Source organism: Anopheles ziemanni, chromosome 3 (genome assembly GCF_943734765.1).
Source record: "Anopheles ziemanni chromosome 3, idAnoZiCoDA_A2_x.2, whole genome shotgun sequence".
Classification (NCBI taxonomy): Eukaryota; Metazoa; Arthropoda; class Insecta; order Diptera; family Culicidae; genus Anopheles; species Anopheles ziemanni.
This window is the reverse complement of record NC_080706.1, coordinates 14,615,686-14,642,614: the sequence shown is the minus strand read 5'-3', so window position 1 is coordinate 14,642,614 and position 26,929 is coordinate 14,615,686. Positions and strand designations below refer to the sequence as shown.

The following is a 26,929-nucleotide window of genomic DNA, read 5'->3' as shown; positions in this document are numbered from 1 at the left end:
ATTACTTCCCGTGGAAATCACGAAGGAAAACCGCCACCATCCCCCCACAGGACATATTACCGTTGGGAAGTTGAAGTATTGCTCAACATCATCATCATCCCTTGGGAAAAGAAAAAAACGAAGCGTGCGGTCTTGGGCTTTTCCCAGCTCCTCTTGCAAATCGTTTCATTAGAGTTTTTCGTTTTCTTTTCACCCTCGCGGTATGTGTGCGTGTGTGTGTGTGTATGTGCCCACACACTCAAGTGATTTTCCAGCGGTTGCGTCCGCCCATCCATCGTTGCGTGGTCGGCCGCATTCGTTTCTACTCTTTTAAACATTCGTGCCACTTGGATTCCCATGGAAGGAAAACCACCGAACTGTGGTCACGAAAAGCTAATCTCCCCTGAAGTTCCTTCCTTCCTTCTGCCGCTGCTGCTGGTGGCTACCGTTCGTCCAAGCGACGAGACGAGACGGCCATAATGATGATGGGAAGGACGTTACTAAACCACAACAAATGCGGAGGGGTGAACGGAGGAAAGAAGATGGTGGGAGGTGGTCCGTGACAAGCTTCGTTTGGCCGTACTAATGTATTCGCATGCAAAGGCTCTCGGTTTTCCCCGCCGGCAACACACAAAACACAAACACAACACGAAAGCCAGTGTTTCTTTGGCCGTTTTCCCGGCGTTTCCCGCGGGGCACGTAGTCTCAATTCAGGATCAATTTGTTTATGTTTATGGTTCCATTTCTCTTGGCCCGTGGACCGGGACTTCGGGCCATTTCTCCGGCCGGTTTTCGGTGGTAATGGAAGCAACTACCGAAGAATCGCGTCTTATGCGTGGCGTGTGAAAATCGTAACAGGACGACTGAGGGAGGGAATGCGTGTTTTGGTCAGTGAACGCGCCCGGAGCATGCTTATGACCGCACTGTTTACCCAGCTGATCCTTGTCGTACAAGTCATTGAACCGTGTTTCGTTAAGACGTTGTCCCAAGTGGTGAGGAAGGTAATTCCTGAACGCCCCCTTTTTTTCTCTCCTAATGAAGCCGCCACGAGGGAAAAATTGAATTTAAATCCTCCCATTATGCTTCGGAGAGCACCAAACGCGGGGAAGCAGATGCCTAAGGTGTGAAATTATAATCAATCATATTTTTGCAGTGCTCTGTATGGGTGTTTTAAATAAATTGATCTAAAACTCAAAAAAAAAAACCTTCACAGCATAAATCAGATGGAATTAAACTCTGACCGACCGCGTTTGAGGTGGTGGTGCGTGTTTTGGTTTCATGTTCGTGTCGCTTATTTACCGTCCCCGGCGGGAAATTAACTTTAACGAGCACAAGTTGAGTTGTTTCGTTTCATTGTCTTATCATACGCTCCGCTCGTATTAAATCGTGACGCAACAACGCGCGAGCGAAACAAATCCGCTTCCCGCGAGGGAAAAAGGATGTGTTTAGGTCCATCCTTCACGGTTTCCCTCAATCGTGTACGCACGCAATCGCCATCAACTAAGTGACAATAAAAAGCGAACAAAGCGAATTGAGTTTTTGGTTTGGCAAACGATTGTGTAAAACCCACAAAATCTACTTATTGCAAGATAAGGATCGTTCTATCTAAAATCAAACAACTTACCGATAATTAACGAGACTGCATTTGTGGTAGGCCGCTTTCATTGTAGAAAAGTTAATAGGCAAGTCAATCCATTAGCGCGATTCCGAAGTCCCGCCTGATAAGTTCCCGACGGGCGTGCGAATTAAATTATGTAAAAATATGCCATAAACCATGGGCGTGTCGTCCTCGCGCTTCCCACGGGACAACTTTACGAAAGTCTATCAAAAAGTCCAGCTGAGCCACACACAGCAGCAGCGTGTGGTGGAAAGCTGTTGCCGTTTTCACCCGAAACCGCCTCTCCTGATCCCGTGCCACACTTGCCTTGGAGGAAAAAACGACGAGCAAGAAGTGAAAACTTTCCTCCCTCAAGGATATTTTGTGCTGTTCGTTTGCAGACAAGTGAAAAATTTGTCCATGTTCCCGAAAGTTCCGCAAGTCCGTTTCGAATGGGATGGGGAAAAAATGACAATAAAATTCCCTTCCTTCAAATGCTCTCGAGCCGAAGGACGGTAAGATGGTCAGGCGATCTTCTTCGGGATGGAACGTAGCAGGCGGGAAATAGCGGCTGTCAGCGAGTGAAAAAGCAGGCGCCTACTGTGCGCTCCATCGGGGTGGTTACTTTGAAAGCTTTCTACAACGAGAGGAAACGCTCTTCTGCGAGTTGTAAGCAACACACACACACGCAGCAAGTAGGTGAGGCTTTTCCTTCTTTTCGAGCCGAAACGAATCAGCCACCGGCAGCATCTGGTTCGTCCTTTATCATCGCATCAGCATCGCAAACTACCATTGTGCTTACGTAACTAGCGTTTCGAACCGAATGAAAGTTCACTTACGCAAAACTGGCCGTCCGTGTCGAACCCGGGTGGAAAAACCCCCCAGAGGGGAAAAGGTGAACCGAACGGAAGGGATTACTTTCGTTGACTTTGTGATAAGGCAGGGGATTCGGTGAATCTGGAAGGACGGTGAGGGGGTGAGGGAACTGCAAGTCGAAGTGTCATTTCATGCCCGGCAGCCACCGGGGGGACGCCGCGCGCGGAGTCGGGCGGGGATTTGGTCGAAAAGGAAAATCGGCTTTTCGCCGAAACGACAAAACATCGCAACATCGTGTGGAAATCTTCCTGCCTCCGAACAAATCCCTTTCGATGGTGCACTCAACTTTGACTCTTTGCTGCTGGTTCGAGTACCCTTTTCCCATCATCAGCATCGTCACCATCATCATCATCGTCGTCGTCGTTCGATTGCGATCAAACCGAACGTCCCGTTTGACGAATTGACAACTCTTTTGTAACCGGTTTTCAAATGGAAAAGTGGCATCATTAGTCACTGTCGTGGAAAAAGAAGTGGCTACCGTGGGGGGGGGGGGGGGGGGGATGTAGAATTTCCTCCGGCAAGTAATCGATTGATCCAATTTACCACAGTGATGGAATTTATGATTTTTCATAAACCATGCTTATTGATTTATTTTATGATTCCAAATAGATTCTATTCTTGAACGAAATGATTTCTGTGCTTCTTATGAACTGCAGGAGTAGAAATAACTGGAATCTTTTTGTTTTTAATTCGTTCACCCGCACCATGATCACACATTTTGAAAGGACTTTAGATTGCATCCCGATTAATGTTGACTATGAGAGGAATTTTTAATATCGTAAATCAAATGAACTGTTCCGAGAATATGTCCTTTGCAACAATCTTACAGTTGACCCCATTCCTTCATTCGCATCTTCCACCCTCCGGCTCCATTGCATGCGTACTTTTCAGCATAAGATTTCGCTTGTCTTGACCCGATTCCGACATCCTGGCGCAATCCGTTCGCCCCCCGACTCCAAGAATAGAACGATCATAAACACAAGCTTATGTTGTTCGCGCTCGTAATGTCCAATAATGCGCACATCCTTCAGCAACCCTGGCTGGCGGCCGCATGGCAGGTTTACGGCTTTGTTTATCCCGTTGTTTGCGACGGGGCCGGAAAAACGTGCTGCACCGTTCGTTGGCACCGTGTACCGTTTCCCGGTCGCCGGCAGGAAGAGGGTTAAGGTTAAAGTGTGCAGCTGGGGGCTTCCTTTTTCGGGAAATATTGTTCCGCATGAGCGCCAAGTTTTCTCCCGCTCGCGTTCCGGGGGTTTTGCGTACACAAAAGATAATCGTCTCGGGCACGAAATCGTTAATGGTTGAAGGGTAATGATTTCGTTATACTAGGGAAGCCGTTGCTGCGCCGCTTCCAGAAATAGGCCCTTGAATGCAATGTAACATAATCTTGTCTTAAAGATAAGGCTTCAAGTGAAGTTTGTTGTTTATAAAGAAGCTCTTTAATCCTACCTACTTGGTTGGTTTCTTTTTACGAACACACCGAATTCCTGTAGCACGTATCAAAAGTGTTCAGCACCAATTACATGTTTTTTATGTGCAACATTAAACCAAATTACTCTAAATTCCAAGAAAGTAATTAAACATGTCTGAATGCTAGAAGGACTTCCGATCTGTAAGGTATTTTTTTTTCAAGACGCTTGTAAAACAAAAAAAAACGCAATGCTAGAGTTGAGTTGAGGTGAAGAAGAAAATTAAATTAAATTAAAAAAAAATGCGTACATTGTTAGAACACATTTTAAAAGGCATTTGTGCTATGCGGGAAATAGGTGACGCTTGTGTCGATGTCTTCCGACGAACGACAAGACATCAACCCTTGTCAAATTAACAACGGTGCGTTATCATAAACGATTACAAGACAGCCAGTTAATTAAAAACCGATCATCCAAAGCTTTAGGTGGAATCGCATACGAATTTGTTTAATTTTTAACCATGGCTTAAATTAAGCGATGGTCTATTTTAGCCGCTCGAATTTGGTATCGCGTACAGTTTCAATTGACCATGGTTAAATGTTAAACCATTGGATGCAATTTTGATACAAAGCCTACTATGCGCTTTGATTATAAACAATTTTAAAATGTTATTCTAAACGTTTTCAAACCAATTTTTAATAAAAAAAACAACTTCTTCGTTTTTCTTTATTGTTTAAAATTTTCACTAGTTGTTTTCTTGGCATTGGTACATTTTCATTAACTGCAAATGAAAAAATAACAACGCGATATGGAAAACACAAACCTGTGAAATCTTTTACCTTGTGTAATTCGAATAAACATTGGCCATTCTGCCATTTGCTTCGGTTTGTGTACAAGTGGTGGGTAAATTTACAACGGGAATTAATGCAAAATAAATCTTTTGCCACTAATTCATGCCACAGAAAATATTCTAGTGGATTTCCATATCGTAGAAAATTATATCGACTGATTCGTATCGAAGCAAGGCATTTGGCTCAACTGGAAACGGCATTCAAATTATTAAAAAATGCTAAAATATATAACGTACTTATCTCTCAATTTTCCGTTTCCTCTTTTTTTTAGAAAAATTAGATGGAATACGTCATTTTTTGCCTTCGTTCATACAACCGGATATGGTTCGGTTCGCTGAAGACTGGGAATACCCTATTTGGTTTAGCCCCATAATCCAACCAACTCTGTTTAAAAAAAAACTCACGTGCTTTCGATTAGCTAATAAATATGAAAAAGATGCACGTTGAAGATGCAGTCCTATCCATAGTAACTTAGGTGTTAAATTGCCGAATGTTCTTTAAACACTCGTTTGCCCATCGGCGACATAACCGGTATTTATTTGTGTTTTTATTTTTTTATTAAACCTTTTTCATCCATTCCAATGTTAAAAATGTATATTGTTGTGCCTAGTTCCACAAAAATATCGACTTCCCTACTGATATTTTACAATAAAATATCTTGCGTGGAAGATTTGTTTATTAAACAACTACTCCAGGCACATCATATAATAAACCATCGTCAACGCTGAAGTCAGAGCGTATGCGATGCCAGAAACCATGGTTTATTATACTGCTCGAAACTTTTACCCGCAGAATCCTAGGGAGCGTGACAATCGTTTGTTTAGTTTTAAACCATGGTTTAATTTGACACAAATGAATGACAAATGAACGCGGTTCATCCAAAATGAACGCTAGACGGCAGATTAAACCATGGTTAAATAAACAAATCCGTATGCGATTCCACCTTTTATTTCAATGTTGAGCGATTCTATAACGTTGAGTTTATGAGCAACATCGTCAAAAAAAAAAATGACATTTGTTCAATGAAGATTAATTTACTACAAGGAGCAAACCGTAGAGAAATGTTCGATTGAAAATGTGGAAAGGTTTATCCTTGTGGTCCCCTTTTTCTATCCCGCCCTCGTCGCGTCTCGTAAAATACAATTGCATAATCCAGTTTATTGATCAAGCGATGAATAAGCTCCGGGATTACCGTTCGATGGGGAAATTGGAGAACGAAACAAGAGCAACAAAAAATGAAAATCTCACCATAAATCGCTCAAACCGATGGCCGTGACCGTGGGACTTTAGGGACAACTTTTCGACAGGACACAATTAAGTTGACAGGTTCGTAAATGTCGCTTCCCCCCTCCATGCCGAGATGGGGAGAATGTAGCGGGACGTTGCCAAAGGTGATCGCGATCGGGCGCGCTCGTTGCGATTTTTCTTATCTTCACAAAATAATGCAAATCTTGTCCATCATCCTTCTTCGTCCGGCCCAAGCTCACCGCAGAGAGATGTTGACGAATTAGAGGCCGTTCATCATCCACCGGCCAACCGGACGCGGAGCCTGGGATGAGATGATGAGGGCCGCCCCGTGTTCGTGGTGCGGTGGGAAATCTTAACAGAAATCACTCCCACCCTGTCGTTGAGCTCGTCCTCACCTCACTCCGGGGCCATTATCTTTCGCCCGTGCGGTCGATGGTGCCTTGTTTGTTGTGCTCCTTCATGAGTTCCACCGTTCCCGGGCCGTTATCGTTTGGCTAATCCTCCCCATGAGATATCCTGTCCCGATGTTGATGTTGTTCAAGAGATGATGATGATGATGATGCCGAAGATGACAAGGACGAGGAGGGGCGCGGGTTTCGGGCCCGCTTGCCGAGCGAAAAGATTATGGAGCACCAGGCGCGCGCGGCCAAGCAAAAACGCAGAAACGAAGCTTCTTTTATGCTCGGGCGCCGGTTGTTGGGCTTTGGCCGGGGGAGGATTGAAGATTTGAAGGCACACCAACACACACGCCAAAGAGTATATTGTGTAAGTGGCGAGTGTCTCAGGATGAGGGACGGCGGTTGGAAAACCTGTGGGCTGCGTGGAAAAGAAAACATTCCTTCATTTTCTCTATCGCCGGTGGTTTATTTTTTGCGCTTCACTCCTTCACCCGCTTTCTTCGCCTCTATGAGCGCTTCGGTTTCGGTTCGGGGCCGGGAACGGAAACAGGATATGGCAGTCTTATCTATTCTGCTTCAGCGAAAGAAACCCCCCCCCCCCCCATTTCCAGGTTATTTTTTGCCCGCAAAACTTTCGAACTCCTGCCATCCTGCCCGGTATGGCCATTAATTTTTTCTTTCACAATCACACCGACGGGGGAAAAGTACGAAGGGGCAGAGGGGCGAGAATATTGTATGGAAAATATCTTTCTTTGGCCGCCATCCTTGGCATGCTTGCCCGTTGATGGGGCCCGGTACCATCACACCATCGTGTGATCGATAGCGAAAAGGACATGCAGAGGGAGGGAGCGGGTGGGGGTTGAGTGTGGGTGCAATGAAATGATATAGCACCAAGCGAAACGTTCCGAAATAACCACCGAGAAATGTATCCGTTTCAAAGGATAGACACAGCGAGCTTTCCGATTTTTCGGCGATGGACACGGAACGAGCTACCTTTTCCGTGCTTCAATTGACGCCAGGTGGGGAAAGGAGGGAGAGGGCACGTAGAGGGGAGCCATTTGGGGCCAGATTGTGAGCACGTTCCCGCGCTCCAGCAGACAATGTTTTAGTACCGATGGGTAATAATAATAATGTTGACGTCGGCGAGGAGGTTTGAGGTTGGCCAAACAATTTTCCTTTCGGACACATGTTTAGAATATTCACGTGAAAATTACGGTCAAACCGGAAGCCATGCCAATATGGAGGAGGGGGAGGGGGCTACTGGGTGGAAAAATTATGTTTTGCTTAACACCCTCTTTTTTCTGCATCACTTTGGAAAACGGGCAAAGCCCGGTTTGGTGAAAAGTGGTGCGAAAGCCGGGTGGGAGAGTGACAATAAATTTTCATCAAAGTTCACCGCCTGCCGCCGCTGACTAGTACACGGGTCGTGGGGTCGACTTTTGTTTTTTGTGTTTGCCGCCTCCGGCAAACGGAAAAGCGGAAAAGTGGATCACACAAACTCTCGTTGAACAAGCAAAAAGTGGGGAGGACGCGATGAAGAAGGTGGTGAAGAATCGAATGGATTATTTGTGTCATTGGGTTTTTCGGGATGGACACAAAGTTTTCCCAACGGAACTGACTGAAGAGTGCCCCGTCCCATCAACATTTCGGACAAGGGTAACATGATTGCTTGAAGAAAAAAGTTGGGTAAAAAGAGAAACCAAGGAAAAAACGATCTCATGTCAATGTGAAACAATTGAAACCTTCGAACAATTAACCTAAACAGAAACGATACGAGTTTTCTCGCATGCTCTACGTAATTTTTCTCTTCCTGCCGGAACTTTCCACATCCCATATATCATCAACCATCAACTGCTTTTTTCCCCTCTCTTTCCCCATCGCTTTATTGCCGAATCTTGTATTGATCAAACAGAATGTGTTACGTTTCCGAATAGTTTGATTTATTCGTTTGTTTGTTTGGTGGAGGAAATGATAGTATCCATAAACTTTGTATCCTTCGACGTCGCGTTGTGCGGTGTGGTATCAGCTCGGTGTTTGACAAACGGTGGCATTCTGCTGTCGTCGTTCTTGATATTCAATTTGCGCGCTCGCCCTTGCATGCGTTCTTCGCCGGGCCGGGGTTTTTTATGTTGCGCTGTTACGCAAGAGGGTCGACCTGCCCAGCGAGGCGCAAAGATTTTCGCTGGCGGCTACACCGTGCGATAGATTCCGATTTCCCGAACCCCCGGAGGGACTCTCTAGGGTCGGGCTGTGAGTGCATGAGAGCGAGAGAGCGAGGATGGCAAAAGCGCACCGGAAAATGTCCTGGCGAAGCGCAAGTGTTTTCGAAAGGATATTTCGAACAGCGCCCTCATGCGATGGTTGGTGAAAGCTCACAAAGCAGCATGAAGCTTCTCCACCTAGCGGAGATCGAAGGTACTAAAAGCAAGCTCAAGGATATCTCGTGGTCCAGAATATCCTTATTCTGGACACAAACCAGTGTACTCAAGGAAAACTTATTTTATAGGGATCGATGACGCTTTCCATTTCCCTTTTGGTCCGTGAAGCAGACACAAGGATATGTTGCGCATGGTCGTCCTTCTTCTCTCATTCCTCCAACATGGCAAAGCTTTCGGTTGGAAAGTTTTTCCTGAGTGGGTGTTATTTTTACCTCTTATTTATATTTGCCCTATAAAACAAAGTGTCCTCTTCCCCAGTTTGTCGTACGTCAGTCTTTCTTCTTCGTTTTCCCAGTCTTAAAACGGAATGGAAGACGGGAGTCATGTCAACGGTCGATTAGGAAATGGTTGTAGGTTAAAGTCAAACCGATGTCACCACATTTTCCCGACGCACGATCCACCGATTTCCGGCATCATTTTAATTCGAGTATCCGCAATGCATTCGCGGTGATGAATGATGACGTCGGAGCCGGGGGAAAAGGAAAAGGTTACCCTCGTTATGTGCCCAGATCGACGATAGGCTTGCTTTCCCTTTTCATTGGGCTTGCTGAAACAAGAGCATCGCGTGCGTAACCAATCCCTCAGAAAGGGAGAGAGAGAGAGGAAGAGTCGCGATTCTGAGGATGAGGTGAAAGTTTATTATCCTTTTTGCAAAAGAAGAAGGGAGTCGATGTGCGCGCCTGTTCACGTAATTTTGTTTGTGTGCGCATTGGAAGGTCCTTTGATGTATCCGTCGTCCGTCGAGTCATGGTGTTTGTACGGTGTCATGCACGAGATTCGTGTATGTGTGCATGTGCGTGTATTGTATCTTTAATATTCAATTAAAGGGCCACGCGCAGGGGTTGGTCTGATTGAAGGTGGTTTTTTGTTTGTCCACAGCCGGACGTCGGTCTTGCACTGCATGTATTGGTTAGCGCGATGGGTTTGGCCGAGGGTGGGTTGATCAAATTCCTGGGAATAGGGAAGCTTGTTGTTTCTTCAGCATCCCTGCCATTGTCCCTGCCCCGTTGTAGCTCATAGCGTTTTCCTCTGTTAAGCACAACGTGATTATGAGCGAACAAAAATGAAGGGGAAGAGAAATGGTAACAAATACAAAAGAACAATAAAGAGTAGTAAAACACTTGCTAGCTGCGATCAATGTACCCCCTTGTAATGATCCTTAAACAAGAAAGGATGTATACTTTTCAACATCACGTGATGCAAACGCGGGGTTCGGTTCTAATTGAAGAAACTCGCCTTGTACGCCCCGTGGGATTTTCCGTTTTTTTTTCTGCACGCGCCGCGAGCGTATTTAAATTAAGTTTCACCCGAGTGCTCCGGGGGTTGTAACAACGTGCCTTCGTCGGGCCGGTGGCTTGGCCAGGGTAACGTTCTCTGCTGGCCGGGAAAATCGGAAAACAGGGACCAACGCGGCACCGCGTGACTCGTGGAAATCGATAATGTCCTCCCATTCAGTCGGCTGTACCTTTTCTCTTCCACTTTATCGTTCTCTCTCTCTGCTGCTGCTGCTGCTCGTTTTACGCACGCTCTTTGTGAGAATAGTGCTATAAGAATTTCCACTGAAGTCTGTTCGCAAATAAAATTCAACCAAAAAGAATCGTAATGTCCCTTCCGAGAATCAATGTACGAGGATCTGTTTCTTCGTCCTTTTGAGTGTACGTCGACGCAATGTTAGTCTCATTAGAATGTCATTCCAATGCCACAGAGCATCAGAACACCCCATATCCACACGGAGAACTCCGCCACCGTTTGCCAACAGAGGTGTAGCATCCAAGGTTTCACATCAGAATTTGCGGAAACGGACCCACCAGCGCGTGGCTGATGGCGTTCCGGATCCGGGCCGCAGAAAAAAATCGATACTCTATAGGGTTGGCGGCTCCATTCGTCGAGAGTCGTCGCACTGTGTCGCGCTCTGCCCGCCCAGAAACCAAGCCATTGTGTCGGTGGCCAGGCGTGTTGCTCGCTTTTTTTTTTTTTTGGTGCGGCCTTCTTTCCTTGCTCCTTCTAGAATCGATGCGTCTATCGAAGGGTAGGGATTTTGCCACCGAACGCTGAGAGGACATTGGAGGCGAACGCTGAAAACCAATCTTCTCGCGGCGCCAATGTATGACAAGCTTCATGTGCCGCCATCTTGAATCATAATGGGGTTGGTCTGAAGGCGTAAGGCTCCATTTTTCTGTCGGCATTCGATCCCGAATACTGAAAGTGTCCCGGTGGCGCTTTCTAAGGGACGACCTATAATCTCTTCCCAGCTCTTTAACATATCCAACGGGGCTTGTTCGTCGATCCAATTAGTTAGACGTTCGTACACTACAAGGTTCGTTTGGGATTAGTCCTTCCATCGGTCGGTTACATTGTAGCTCGAGTGTCTGACGCCAATCATGCAAATCCACAGCTATGCGAGCCCACAATGTTACCAGAACACACCCCTCCCTAGTTCTCTGCCATCCTTCACTGGGAGATGGGAGGGTCGGTTCTAACGTGAACTAATTCTTTAAGTCCCAGGTTAGGACGAGCACTAAGTCCTCCGAAATTGTATGTAAAAAAACCACTAACGCCAGCCCGCCGTATGGACATGAGATGAAAACCCTAGCGTCGGTGGAAATGTCCCGAAACAACAGTAAACTAGGCAAATAGTACTGCTGTGACAGGACAATATCATCGACAGCTAGGTGCGCAACTTTGGTGGCTAATATCCGCTTTTATGTGCTCGCATTTTCCCGCAGAGGTTGTAGGTGTAGAACACAGGCTTTTTAATGGTGACCCCCTTTTCGGTCGCCGTAAGGACACTCGTGGCTGAGGAACCACCTTCACATTGGTTCCTTTTTGCTCGGCACTAATAAATCCACCGTGAACGCCATTGTGCGCTGTGCGATTTTTCCTTGGGTGAGGGAAAGTACTTGCTAGCTGGCGGTTTTTTCGCACTCCACACTTTAGCGAACCGATCGAGCGAACCGTTTTTCCGAGTGGAAACCATCCGAAAGGTTCGGTAACGTTTCACCGGCACACTTGATCCTTTTTTCGGCTGCGGCTCTTTTGGCGAGAGGAGAACTGCGCTTTGCTCGGCCCCGAAAGGACTCTTGCATTATTGTGCCGTTCCGGGGAGACGACGGTGTGAAACGATGAAACGCGCGCACCATCCCAGCATGGTGCTCTGGTGTTGGTGCGAGCCGCTTTTGCCGTCGCTTGCCCGCCACCTTGGGCTTGTGGAGGGCACGGCGACGACCGGAATCGAAAACGAAAAACATCCACGGGAGAGCATAGGAGAGAGAGAGAGCGAGAGTGAGGAAATTGTGGGAAACAAGAGAGAGAGAGAGAAAGAGGGCGAGAGAGAGAGAGGGAGAGATTTGGTACAGAAGATAGGGCTCGCCCTAGGAAGGAGGACACTTGGAAGAATTCTGGATCATCGCAAGGTGTCCCGATGAAGTGGAAAATTTGTCGCGAAAATTGGCATACTATCTCGCTCTGCCCCCAGTCTCCGGATCATCTTCCAGCTAATCTTTCCGTTTTCTCTCGCCGCTCTCCTTGCTCTCTTCCGAACGGCAGCTTCCTTTCGTTGGCCATTAAGCCAGGACTTCAGGAACCACAATGGTTTTCGATTATTTAAACACAATTCTTTCGAGCAATGGATCGATTAAGTCGTCATTGCTATTAATTCCTTTGTTATCCTCTGATTGATCCTGAAGTACCAACTAGTAATTAGAAAAATAAAGGCCCACAAGAGGGACCTTTTCGAATCACTTCGACGAGTATATCGCGCGCACACGTATGCACTGCTCGAGCTAACCTTAACGACTAAAGGGAAGGTGGGTCCCTTTATCCGGCTCCGGTTCCTTCGGTGGTGCCATGACAACACCAGACACACGGGCACGGCCACGGGCTCCCAGAGCAGAGCATATAGGCTCACTAGGACACACGCACCCAGACATACACCCATACAGCTATGCGGTGCACGCACGCGCGCGGTCTCGGGAAATGGCGAAACCCGACGAATATTCGGCCAGTTTTTCCTCCACCCTCGAGGCACAATTTTCCTCCTGCGGGAGGACTTTGTGGCTGTTGTCTGCCCCTAGGAGGGGTGCGTTTGTGTAGGTGAAGAAAACGACCCTTTTCGAACACCCGGGAAGCGAATGCTCGATTTGGAGTCGATTGTGCCGGGTTTCGTTTCAGGATCAATTCGCACAAAAAGAACAACATATCAACTACTGCTCTTCCAAAAGTATTACTCCAGGAATACTCTTGACTGTTTCCTATTGCCCTTTTTAGGTTATACTTTGGGGCACCAATACCACCTCAGGTCGAAACCGCTCTAGAGGAGAATGTATGCAAAGTCTCCGGGAAAACCGTGTAGTAAGTTTGATAAAAACTTTACTTTTTAGAAACTGAATAGAGAGCTCAACGAGAACTTCCTTCACTTCTTGTTCTATGTATCGCAGAAGTTTCAATCCAAAGGGAGTGTTACGCGTTGGATCAAGATATTTGCCGTGTCTCGACGGTGGTCGACTTCTCTGGACATGCGCATAACCACGCAACTCCCAATAGCTGGGACTCTCATCACCGATCCTGGAGACACTTCCCCCGTGTGGTGTTGGTGTTCGCTCCGGAGTACTCCTCCTGCCCGTCGATGACGTCAAATCCTTGCCAACGATGTTGGTCACCCTATTTTATTCGGCGTTGCCTGCTCGTCCTCCCAAATTGGCAGACTTTTGGTCCGTCCCGTGCCTTTCGTGCTCTCCCTGTAACCGAACCGAACCGTAGTTTCCCAAATCCCTACCAACACATGCGTCATGGGCGCGTCCCATAAGCACGCACACGCCGGAATGAACGGTGGAAGGACGAAAATCAATACCACCATCATCGAGCCAGAGTTCCAGCGAGGCAAGGATTGTGTCGAACCGCCGGTTCTGTGTGTCCATTGTCACGCGCAGGATCTCCCGAATGATAGGAGTTCATGGTAGGCACGCGTGCCGGGCTTGAGGACTTAAGGGCGGAAACAAACCGAACGGTCGACCCTTTCTCTTCAAACCAGCCCTCAAATGTGTCCTGCGCTGTGTGTTTGTATGCGTGCACGCGATAAGCGGGTATAGCCACCACCAACAAAAAATAGGAGAAACATCCCTCGAAAACCCATTTCGTTGGGGATGAAAATATCCCTTTTTTAGTTCGGAAGCGAGAGAGAAGTTGGAACACTGTTCACATGAACCGGTGAATAGTGGAATTAAGCTGCCGGTCTGATGATAGTTGTAGCGTCAGAATAGTCCCAAAATTACGGGTATCAAAAGAATTAAATTCAATATAAATTTAGGGATCCCTTCTATTTCAATGAGTGATTCAATGAGTATTTAGCAGCAAGAAATAAATTTTAACAAATTTCAATTCTTATTCAATTTGTCAAGCAGCTTCTTATTTCCCCATTAATCTTGGCTCCGATCCCCTCCCCACCGTGCCCTCCACTAAAGGGATTTTCCAACGTCAGGTGGATTTAGGCGTGAGTCTCGGATTCTAGGTCGGGCTTGCTTCCTGCCTCTGTAGGTGTGTGTATTTGGGTTTTCCTTTTTTCCTTAAAGGCCTACCCGAGCTTGGTTTTTACGAATACATGCAGCAAAGGTGTGTACCAACACACGCAAACGCACACAAAACCCGCACAGGGAGTTCAATGCCCTAGTTTGGACGTTGGTTTGTGAACACGAGTTTTGTTGCGTTGGAAAGCGTTGCACTGTGGGGGGGACGGTTGGAGCCGAAGCCCAGGCGGAAGCACAATGGATTGGAAATGTAATGTTCACCAAAAAGAAGAAAAAAAAAACAAGGAAAAATCATACCACGGACGGAAAAAATGGATTATCCTTCTTCGAGCGAACTAACAATGTGTCTGTAACCTGTTGTTTTCTTGGCCCGCCCCGCGTCGGTCATGGTGTAGGTAACCTTTCTGGCTACGAAAGACGAACACGGGGAACCACCCGACCCGAGCCGAGGGTGGTGAGAAAATGGGTTTGGTTCAGGCTCGTTTCGGGTGGAAATTCGTTCGCACCCGTCATGTGACCGTTTCCAGCGGGACTTGACTTTTTCTCGCAAGCATCGCGGGCAGGCGAGCTCACCCGTACGTCGAGACAAATGGCGTCCCGTTTGACCTCAATTTTGCCCGTTTTCATCCTTCGTCCGGGAGGGAGGGAGGGTAGTCGCCCTGCCTTCTGCCACCGGAAGAACCACCGAGGAGCGTTCGGTCGGGGAAACCTGTTATTTGAGCAAGCTAGTTACGTGACACGCAAGCTATTAATCCTTTTCCGGCCGGTGCACACACACACACACACACACACACACACACACACACTCCCGGTTTCCGGAAGGACGAGTGGGAGTGTGTGAGGTATGTTTTCACTTTTGAAGCAAACAAATGACGTCCTCTAGAACGAAACCCATTATTCCACCTGTCGGTAGCGATTTTCCTCGGAACGCAAAGGGGGTTCATTAAACCGCCATGACCCCTTGCGTTGGCCGGTGGTCAACATAAAACGACACGTGTTGGTCGGTGTAGAAACGGAAACCCACCACACCAGGTGACCGATGGCGATAATTAAGGATCATTTTTAACCCTCTTTGCTGATTGAGACAACCCCCGATTGAGATGGGTCACTCATGTTTTCCAAGCAAAGACCCCCTTTAAATAGGTATAAAGATTTGTAGCGAGATAAAATAAAGATACTTTAGATGATTTGACCAATTAACGGTGGGGTAAATTTCCACCTACCTTTCTCTGCTTCGGGTTCATAACGTCCATCGTGTCATGCTCGAAGACCTTTTTGTTCAGGCTGTTGCGACGGGATGGGGGGAGAGAAATGTTTTATTTAGAAGGATAAAAATAGATCCAATCGGAAACCGAAAGACTCCCTCACCTCACGTCGGTTCGGGTACGACCGCAGTAGATCATGAAACTGGAGCAGCCCACAACCGCTACCGTCATGATGATGACCAGGGGTAGAACCTGTTGAAGAGAAACAAAAACTGCATGAATAAATGTGTCCTTCCCCCAAAGCTACGGTTGTGCAGTGGCTTTCAATATGTACACGATCATTAATGGTTGCACTTTGCGTTCTGTTTTGTTTGCTTTCGTTTACGCACAGCGCCGGAACACTTGACCCGAACGGACTGCTGGATACCCACGAGCTACACACCGCCCTGGTGCCAATCAAACCCACACTACTGGCGACGCAGGCCGCCGCCGTCGCAGCGAGCCAACAGCAACAGATTAAGAGGTAAGTGTCTGCCGTTTCTGCATATTGACCGCCCGGGCGAGCGTGTTCGGCGTGTTGTACATCTGTTGCCGGAGGGAGGTGGGGCGCTATTTTTAGTTGAACTTAACCCAGTTTCCAACGACGAACTCGACGATGCAACCCCCCCGACGTTGGAGGTCGAGTCCGTTTTTATTACCCTACCCGAGACGAGATGGATGCAATTTTTATCCTTTCGCCCGCAACGTTGATGCTTTTCGGTTTTCATCAATCGAAGTAATCATCTAAGTAACCAAGGTGAAACGAATTGCGTCAGTGTGAAAGATGTTGCCGCGAAACTTTGTAGACTTTCTCGGTTGCTTCCCGGAAAAGTGCTACTTTTCCGATCTCGCACTGCAATCGGAGTATTACTGTTACGTCGCTAATAGAATGGTGTGTTCTTCGACCCCTATCCGTTCTTTCTACAGTGAACAGTCGCAAGTAGCACAGCAGCAAGTGCTCTCGCCCCAGCAACAGCCACAGGCAAACCGCGCCCAACAGCAACAGATCCAGCAGCAGCAACAGCAGCAAGTCGTGGTCCAGCAGCAGCAGCAGCAACAGCAGCAGGTTGTGGTCCAGCAGCAGCAACAGCAACAGCAGCAGGTCGTGGTACAACAGCAGCAGCAGCAACAGCAACAGCAGCAGCAAGTGGTTGTTCAACAGCAACAGCAGCAGCAACAACAGCTGAACGGCGTCGCTAGCAATGGCTGCCCTAAGGGAGGCAACTCGAGCAATGGCAGCTCCTCGGGACGTTCGACACCGAACAACGGTTCAGATCCGGCCCCGGGCAAGCTGTTCGTCGGCGGTCTCAGCTGGCAGACGTCGTCCGAGAAGCTGAGCGAGTACTTTGGCATGTTTGGCACCGTTACGGACGTGCTCATCATGAAGGATCCAGTTACACAGGTAGGTCTTGAAGGAATGTTCATCAAGGAGAGTGTGTTGTACTAATCGTTTGTCCCTGATTCCATTCCACAGCGAAGCAGAGGCTTTGGTTTCATCACATTCCAGGAGCCGAACAGCGTCGACAAGGTGCTGCAGGTGCCGATCCACACGCTGGACGGTAAGAAGATCGATCCGAAGCACGCCACCCCCAAGAACCGCCCGAAGACGCAGTCGAACAAGACGAAGAAGATCTTCGTGGGCGGCGTCAGCCAGGACACGTCCGCCGACGAGGTGAAGGCGTACTTCAGCCAGTTCGGGAAGGTGGAGGAGACGGTGATGCTGATGGATCAGCAGACGAAGCGCCACCGCGGCTTCGGCTTCGTCACGTTCGAGAACGAGGACGTCGTCGATCGGGTGTGCGAGATCCACTTCCACACGATCAAGAACAAGAAGGTGGAGTGCAAGAAGGCCCAGCCGAAGGAGGCGGTCACGCCGACCGCTACCCAGCTGCTGCAGAAGCGGCTCATACTGGGCAATCTCGGGGTGCCGATGACGGCCGCCGCCCCCACATCGGCCGCCGCCGCTCGCTTGGTCGGGGCCGCGCAGGGCGGCAATCCGGGGCTGGTGAATCCGCTGGCCGCCACCAACCCGCTGATGGTACAGGCTCAGGCGGCCCAAGCGGCCCAGGCTGCTGCCGCCGCCGCCGCGATGCAAGTACAAAATGGTTTCGGTAAAGTCTTTACTACATATCCACCAACGCTGCATAGCTTTAGGTAAGTTTGACGACTCTCTCTCTCTTTCTATGGCGTGCCATGTCAAATGTTCTCCCCGTTTCGAGGACTAACGTGTTTCTTTTTGGTTCTTCCTTTTGGTTCACTTCCCGCCCGCAGATACTCGCCATATCCCATTCCATCGGCCGCCGCCGCCGCCGCGAACGCTGCCGTCAACCCGATGTCGGGCGTCGCCGCCAACCAGGCCGCCCAGGCGCAACAGCAGCAGGTGCCCCACCCGACCTCGGTTGCCGGTGCCACCGTCGGCACGCAGGCCGCCCCCCAGCAGAGCCAGCAGGCGCATGCCGCCGCCCAGATGGCCGCCGCCGGGCTCGGCAATCCCTACCAGGGCTACAGCCTGGCCAATGTCGACATGTCGAGCTTCCAGGGCGTCGACTGGGGCTCGCTGTACGGCATGGGAATGTATGTATAAATTTCGTCTCCTTTTCACTCTCTATCTCGTTCTGTCCCTCTCTTTCTCTCTACTCACCTGCCTCCCTAACGATCACCCATTAAACCCTACCCACCACATTACTGGTACCCTCTACAACATTATCACTAAGAGTAGCGTGTAAAGAGGGGGCAGCAGGAAGAAGTAGTAGAAGAAAACGCGCTATACGGATAAACATAATCAGCAAACATAACGAAAAGCAAAACATAAGCGAAAAACCCGCTAGGTTGGAATGCTAGAAGAGTGATTTCCCCTAAACCAAACTGGTGTAAAATTGATATCACTGGAGGACGAGTGAACGAGAATGATCATCATGGTATTAAAACACTTATAAAAATAAATTGTATGAAATATAATGAAATGAAACATTATAGAACCGATTTCGTCAGCCGCCAATCGTCGTGTTTCTCCCATGGTGAAACACAGCATTAGGAACAGGATAATAAAGGAATGAACTAAGCAGTGCATATACTACAAGACAAACATTAATATTACTACCAATTACCAGTTAGCTACCGCTCCACACTGCTACCAGCAATAGAGGAAGGCATCAAAAGCATGTGTGTGTGTGTTTTCTCGCCGAACGTTCGGCTTAAAGTCATTATCATCAACTTCCAGATCCTTGCGTTAGTTAGAGAGCAGCAATCATCAAAGCGATAGATCTACACATCTTCCATTCGCGACCACAAGAGATTCGAATGCGTCAAGTTGTAAGGTCCTAACCCTGGCTGGTGGGGGAAGGACATGTCAAGTGCCAGAGGTGGATAAGAAAACAAACGAAGATAACCTGAAGATTTTAATGAGCAATGGGACAAGCTTCAAACCAACATACTTATATTGAACTAAACAAGCAAACAAGTAGTGTATATGTGAATGTATAAAATAAAGCAACTCAGACTCACTACACCAAAAACAAAAACACACACACACACGCAACACAACACCCAATAGAAAACGACAGATCCTGCGAGCGATCTTTGCAACAAATGTTGATTCTACCCCTGAGTACCTTAGTTGTGCAACTCGTGTTTTAAAGCTTTCCAACTAACAACAATTGCAACTCAACTTTATCCCACGTTTGTACATGTTTCATTAAACCATCAAACCGTGCCACCGTGTGTGCAGAACTGTGTTAGACGTTTGTTGCTTTCTATCTCTCCTATTTTGTTTTCTAATCTTCATTATCTTGTTCGCAGTAATACTTCACGTACCACTGGTTGTCTTTATTTTTTTTTAGTACTAAGATATAACTTTTGCTTTATTCCTTTTGTGTTTTCGTGTTTGCACGAAAGATACGCTGACTCCTAAAGCGGTTCCGCAGATAGCAGTAAGCATTTGTGTATTATGATTCCATTTTTAAATACTATTTTGAACGGGAGCTTACAGAAGCACGCATCGATCTCGTTTGGCCGTCGCTATGAACCGAACACCGATACGCAGGGCATCGGCATAGCGCTGAGGCTGCATAGGATGTGCTTCTTTTTTTTAATGTTTAATCATTAGTTGTATACAAAATACACCCCACAGACTGGTTTTACAGTGTTAACACGAGGCGAACATGTTTCGCTTTTTCAATTACACATCGATGAAACATGTTTGTATTAAAACATGTTGAATACAAATAAGTAATCATCTGGATTATTGAGACGAAAAGTATAAGATGCTTAAAACCTGAATTAAACACATTAGATAATGACATCCTTGCTTGTTGTCATGGTAGTTAAAAACACAAACGCATTCCTTTAAATACGTTACAATTTTAATTATAAACATGATCGGACGATATGCTTGAACAATGTTTCGTGCACTAATCCGTGTTCCGATATTTGGTTGTAAATTTTTAGAATTCGCATGTGGTCACAAAAAAGGAGAACCTGAATATACAATGCAGCTTGAAACATGCAGATTTAGCGCTAGAATGATTTATCCTCTTTAGTGCTTAACAAGAGAGAAGACTACTTAATGAGGATTATGAAAGTAAATTGTTCAAGAAAAGACATGCAGGCAATGGCGATAAACTTACGCATAATTTAATTATAATTATCTTTACTTTATCCGGCACATCTAGTTTAGGTGTATGGATTGATGTGTACGTGTATGCAACAACAACAAAAAAGGAAGAGATGTTTGTTTTCCAATGTTTCATGATCTAATCCACGTGTTGTGTGACTTTCATCAAACCCAGAGCACATTCTCCACTATGGTTATGTGTTTTATTTCAAACATTCTGCAAAAAAAGAACAATTATTTGTACCTTATCATCCAAACACTTAGGCAGCATTCGGTATACTTTTAGCTTTTAAGGTGTATCGTGAATGAACTTTCCAAGTTCCATTTGTTAGTATTATATGGTTTAGTTCGTGTACGTTCATTTTATCTTAACTACACATTCTTCCCCTCCCTACGATTCATCTTCTATTTATTAGTAATGGTTTATAACAGTAATGCGCTTTAGTGTTTAGTATGGGTCGCTCCGCGGCGCAGGTTGTGTTTACGCTGTGGCGCATGTTTCGCTGGAATGGCGCCCGGGGAAACACAACCCGTCCGTCCGCCCGGCGACCGCGATAGCCGTTTGTACTTATGACTCTTGATATACAGTTTTAGTTTTTCGTTGTAAGCACGAATGGCAACTAATAAATATTACTATTTTTAAACTCCTTAACCCCCGATGCTTTACTGTATTGTTGTTTTTTTTTGTTTTACTTATTGTTTCGTTACCACCACGTGTTGTGTTTCGTATCGATTTACTATTAATTACATTTGTGTTTCATCCGCTTCGACACATTCTGGTTGTATGTATATATATTATTTTAAATATATTTCTTCTCTTTTAATAGCGAATGAGGGAATGGAATCTGTAGCACTGTGATTGTTGTGAGGATGGAATATTTCTGTCATCTTTTCTTGCTTGTACAGGTTGCATATTGGTTAAATTGCATTTCATAAATAGTTACAAACTTATACCACATACATTGTAGCATAATTTACACCCTATTTCAGCTTGTTGGCATGTCAAATGCTTTTCTAGATCTCTTTTTGTGTGCCTTGGAGGAAACATCTCTAAGTGCACGGCGGGGTCATTCTTCGAGGTTGCATAATCGAACGGCACCGAGCACGGGAAGAAATGGAAGATCCCGGGATCGCGGGGGCATGTCGAATCCCGTTCCGCCACCTCCCACCGTGGAGCGTGGAGGAGGCGTGCGTGAAGCCGGCGAACTCCGGCCACACTCATTACTGACATTTAAACCATTCATAAGTGATTGCGACCACGCCACGGCCTGTCAAGGTGTGCCTATTTTTAAACGCATCCGTCGTCACGGCGTGCGATCCCCATCGCCCATCGAATTTTGCAGAGAAGAGCCGGCCTGCAGGAGGTTGCACCGGCAAACCGCGATCGGGTTTCGGCGTTGAACCCGGGTGACACGGCCCGGGCCTTCGGTGACTTCATAATTCATCTATTTATTGTATTTATAGATGGCAAGGGAGATTTCGCCGGGCGGCCGTGGACGGTTTCGCTCCCATGTGGCCCATGGCGATGACTGGCAGGCAGGCAGGCAGGTACTCATCAACCGTTGCGTGCCCTTGTCCGCGCCGCCAGGTCCCACGAGCTGGGGCGACGAGGTATCGGTTGTAGTTTGCATAATTTAGACTCACCGACCGAAAGTGGACACCGGGGCGTTCGTTCGAACATGGAACACCTTCCCTATCCGTTGTTCCCTTCCAGAGACTTCCGCGTAACATGCGTACCTTGTTGTTTTTTGTTTCATCCACATTTGAAACGGAAACGGCCGTTCTATTTCAGTAATGTGCCATCTATTTTAAGCTCACCGTAATGTGCCACCGTTTGTTTCGTAGACAAATTGATTATATTGATTGAAAAACAACACACAGGAACTGGTAACGACTTTCACTGTGTATTGATTGTTTTCCCCTTGGAGGGGGGAAACCATAACCCTTTTCACTTTTCAAGACCTAGTTTCCTGCCCACGCCCTCGTGGGAACCATTAACCCTGGCACGGGGCCCCCATTGCGCACCGTTCGCTTATCGATTAACCATTATTAGAACCGCTTTGTGCACAACTTTACTAACGGAAACGGTACTTGGATACGGAACTGGATGGAACTGGCCTGAGTTCGTGTATCCACTTGTTGTCATTGCATGTGCACTCGAAGGAAATGGGTCGTGTTTTACCTTTTCTTTACTTGTTACCCTGTGTAAGGCTTCCTTTTCGCGCTATTGACTAATGTACATACCGTTTATAGTTGTCACACAACTTTATGCTTTTATTTCGATTGCGTTTCGTTTTATTTTTTACATTCCATTCTCTCTTCTCTGTTCTATCGTGTCGTTTTTTTAGATTGTATCCCGAGAGTCACTGTTGAGACCGACCTGCGCCTCCCCCTGAACCCTTCCCCCATTAGAAAGCGACCCATTGCCTTCTTCCCGCCCCGTCAGCTCATCGTGTGCACCCGATTGCGAACGGTATACGGTTTGACGCGAGTTCCTATCCACATTTTGCCATTAGAAGGATAGCGCCCGCCCACCCGAGAAGTATTGCGCCGGGGGACCTATCGCATGGAAGTCGCCTCCCGCAAAACATTTAAAACACAGTGAATTTTTGTGATAAACTGTATCGATGCTTCACACGACCCGTCAAGACTCGGCAAAGCTTGGACGGTTGCGAGATAATAGCGATAAGCGAAACTATCACTCATCACTGGAATAAGACTGTTTTAGTTAGGGTTATATATATATTTTTTTCATTTTACATAAGTTAAGTATTCGTTTGATAAGTTTTTAATTTCGCTTTAGTTTTTAAGACATAACACTACAGTTTAATCATGCTCGTACACAACGTATCGGTTCGACAACCAATGCTCAGTATTTTAAAAAACTCTTAGTTTTACTTAGTTTCGTCATTAATTCCTTCCCCTCCCGAAGCAGAGACACTACAAAGTCTTTGAGTCACTTGAGTTGCACGCTTGCTCACATTGTAAGCCCGTCCGTCCCATCGTTCGATCGACTGTCAATTTGTTTGTCGAAAAGAAAACCAAACCTTTTCCCAGGTCCATTTGGCTTGTGTTACGCCGGGGGGACTTTTTCCCAACATTTTTTCTGTTGTTTGTTTTGGCCTCTAAATCCGATGTTGCGCCAAATATTACAACCTCCTTCCTCCTTCACATTGTACGTGGGTGGAGGAAAACCGGCGATCCATCAATCAAGCCGATCGTTCGCGAGCGTGTTCGGTGCGTTTTGTATTTTCCTTTCCACTCGTACTGCCTGCCTGCGAACGTTGCACTATAATTACACACAGAGGCCGGAAAATGTGTCAGTCACGTGTGATTTCTTTTAGCGACCCCTTCTGAATTCGTGGTCGATGGGTGTATTCCTTCGCAGCTCATAAAGAAAACCAACGCAGAGGTTCTACAACTGGCTAACGCTACGATTGATGATTATCAAACCGTTCTTGAGCACCACAAAAACCCTAAGCGACACACAGAAAAAGTATCGATCAATCAAATGAAATACCTGTTTTGACTTGAAAAAAATAAATAAAAAATTAGACTGTTCCTTTGCGCCAAGAACTTAGGAGACGTTAATGATATGCGCTTGGCATGTACCGGTACCGTTTGGGAAGCCTTCTGTCTTTTGGGGGAAAAAAAGGAACGCAATTTTCGTTTTGGTTCCCCTTCAGCATCAATACCATTCGTTAGCGAATTTACGCTTGTTTCGAATTCATCTCGTTTGCAAAGAATTTAAACTTTGTCTTTCTTCTCAATTTTTTTCCTGCGTTGTGCTCGATTTATCGTATATCCACACGTCGTTACGTTCCGGGTACGATCCGTTTTCCAAATGGAAGCTTAGAGATATAAGTTTGTAAATTCGCCATCTTTTCCAAAGTGTTTTTTTTTATTTTGCAGTAAACTGTTTACTTTCCGTTCCGGTAGAGTAGTAGATTATATTTAAAAATAAAAACTATTAAATTAGAAAACTCGAATCACTTAACTTAAGCACGGATTAGTGCGGTTGCGTGTGAGAGACCGAGACCGGGTCGAATCAGATTGTGCAAGCATGTCAACTCACTTTTGCTGTATGTTACTCCAATAAGTACAATAATAGTTTAGCAAAACTTTTCATACTCGTTCGTAACCCACATTCTATAGTAGAGTCGTTTCTTTACGATATTATTAAGTATGAATTTGGTTTCTGTGTAAGCTCGTATTTTCTCTCCTCACACACATGTCAAGCATCGAATCTACTAGTGATCGTACGCGTACGAATGATTTTAGCGATCATCCGGATGATGCGTAGCTAGCGTAGCAAAACCCTCTTGACACCGTTCTATTTCTCTTTCTCTACCGATTTCACTCTGTCGCCACTTATGTCTTTTCCTTTTCTGTTCGCGGACGGCCCAAGCGAGTTTGTAGATATGAGGAATTAAATGTAGCATTATTGCAACAGTAAACAATAATAGAACAACACTAGCGAATGACTAGCGTTCCAGTAGATGCTGCTCCCCGCCCAACTCTTGCTCCCAATATATACTCGACAATACATCCACCCCCGTTTGTAAGCTTTCATTCCGTGTAGTAAACGATTTGTTGCGTGGAAAAAAGAAGACAGCTATTCTCAATAAATTTAACTAGTAAACCAATAAACAAGAGGGTTAATAAAAAGACAGCCGGAAAACTGTGATCAGTCGGTTCCGGGATGAGATTAAAATAAAGAAAACAAATAACTAAATCAGGAATGTTAAACGTATTCAGCGGATGGTTTGCGTAGAAGACAAAATACAAACATATCGTATTGAGTGGTAAGACAAAAAAAAACGATAGAAAGCTAAGGGCAAAAGTCTTGAAAAGTGAAGGGTGAAGACATTTGAAAACGATTAAAACCAAACTAGAGTTACACATACACACGGTTACGGTAATCAATATTCTAAGCTAAGTAAGGAAACCAATGTTCTTCCATATACATATATTTATATACTAGAGAAATCAACACGTACTTGCCCGCTGAAGCGATAGGTTGTTGCAAAGTTAATGAAGGAGAAGCAAGGAAGAAACCCAGCAGAGAAAAAAACGCTTGTGTTGCGAGCAACGGAAAGGAGAAGACAAATAGCGAGCGAGTAGGGCAGTTGAGTGAGCGAGCTTCTGCAGGAATCGTACAAACACCGATGCCAGGATTCAAAACAGGAACAGATCCTCCGATGTGTAAAGAAAATACGAGCTGCAAATTTATATCTCTAAGCCCAACAAATCTTGAGAGTGAGAACAACCGAGCTAATGGAAAAAAACGGACGAGCTAGTAGAAAATAGTGGCGCTTCGATCTGATAGGACTGATAGTCTGCCCGATCAGAAGCCCTCTAGTATCCTCCGCCGGACATTGCGTACGCGTGACAGAAGGGACTTTATTTTCAAAGTTCTCACGCGGAATGCGTTTAACCAAAAGCGGTACAAATCCGATCTAGCGGTAAAGTGGTACGCGAACGTAGTGAAGGAAATTCGCAAGGAATTTCATCCTACCTCATCCAACCGTGCTGAGGTTCCCGGGCCAAGGAGACCGGAGGCAGCAGCCGGATATCCTGTTCGGAGCAGAACGGAATTCGCACACGGAATGCTCAGCTACTGGGAGGGGCAACTCAACCCGTGGCCCCACACCAAGGCTAGTGAAGTAAAACGGGAGACGATTTGATCTTCACCTTCATACAGACACATTCACACACAAAACACACACACACACATAAACACCTTCGATACCACCTTCTTCGTCAAGATTGTGGCATTTCTTCGCTAACAAATGGAAAATGCTGAATCAAGTGGACCAAGATTAAAATAAAAGTGTTCGAGCGATTGGTTTCTCGTTCGGGAAGACGGAAAGCTTCTGCAATCTGGAGGGATCGCTGAAAACTCATTTCGCGCAGACAAAGCAAACAAAGACGCTAAAAATAGGAAACCCCCTGCATTGCAAGTAGGCGAGACGATCGTCAATGGGAACGACAAAAAAGGGGAAAAAGGGTGATACACGACTCAGTCATGGGGATACAAAAGAAATACATAAAATCACACACACACACACACATACACACACAGACACTAAATAATCCCATCGAATTGTGAATCTTAGGTTTTGATCCATTTTTAAAACTGTATGTTAGAAGTAGTAGTTAATACGGGACGCGAAAAAGACACGCAAGGATCGCGCTTATGTGGAGTTTGATGCGAATCGATGTGTTTGAGCTTTGTGAAAGATTCGGTGGAGTGTGACTTAGTAGTAAATGTTACTGTTTTCCAGTTTGGATAGATGTAAGGACCATAGACTCACGTTCTACCCGCTGAATGTGGCTGAGAAACGGTACGGGTGGCCCTTGGGAATCGCTCGGAGTGAAAAATCAAGTAAATCAGATCGGGCGTGATGAAGAAAAAAAAAAAACAAGGAAAGCTACTGATCTACCACGACAATGGTTCTACCATACCCATACGCTACGCTTGTGACAAACAAAATGCAACCGCAAAGACCAATAGTTGTTGGCTTTTTATATTCACTTCGCTTTGAAATTCCCCCTGTACGAAGCAAGGCGAAGGCGAGAGGAAAGCGTTTCAAGGAAACACACTCGAAGAGAAGTCAGTGCTCGACAGTTTCCATAAGGTGGCCCCGGTCCCCCTCCCTGCAACGGGGAACAATGGAAATGGGAAACCTTCACTTCACTTCACTTGGTAGTACGGTACGACTCATGGATGAAAACAAAGAAAAGATCTAAGG

General features: G+C 46.3%; 2 protein-coding genes across 2 annotated transcripts in view; one reads left to right on the top strand and one right to left on the bottom strand.

Annotated features, from left to right (window-relative positions):
- LOC131289125 (RNA-binding protein Musashi homolog 1) overlaps positions 1–22,578 on the top strand; it is an 82,694-nt gene extending 60,116 nt beyond the window's left edge. The window contains exons 4-8 of the mRNA XM_058318329.1: positions 15,915–16,046; positions 16,490–16,964; positions 17,037–17,716; positions 17,834–18,136; positions 22,523–22,578. Of these exons, the coding sequence (XP_058174312.1) occupies positions 15,915–16,046; positions 16,490–16,964; positions 17,037–17,716; positions 17,834–18,136; positions 22,523–22,547 (1,615 nt within the window). The 3' untranslated portion in view covers positions 22,548–22,578. The remainder of the gene's footprint in view (positions 1–15,914; positions 16,047–16,489; positions 16,965–17,036; positions 17,717–17,833; positions 18,137–22,522) is intronic.
- Positions 1–26,929, bottom strand: part of LOC131289126 (uncharacterized) — a 53,371-nt gene that overhangs the window by 18,431 nt on the left and 8,011 nt on the right. Inside the window, exons 3-4 of the mRNA XM_058318331.1 lie at positions 15,687–15,775; positions 15,542–15,602 (exon numbers count right to left, since the gene is read on the bottom strand). Coding sequence (XP_058174314.1) covers positions 15,542–15,602; positions 15,687–15,775 — 150 coding nt within the window. The remainder of the gene's footprint in view (positions 1–15,541; positions 15,603–15,686; positions 15,776–26,929) is intronic.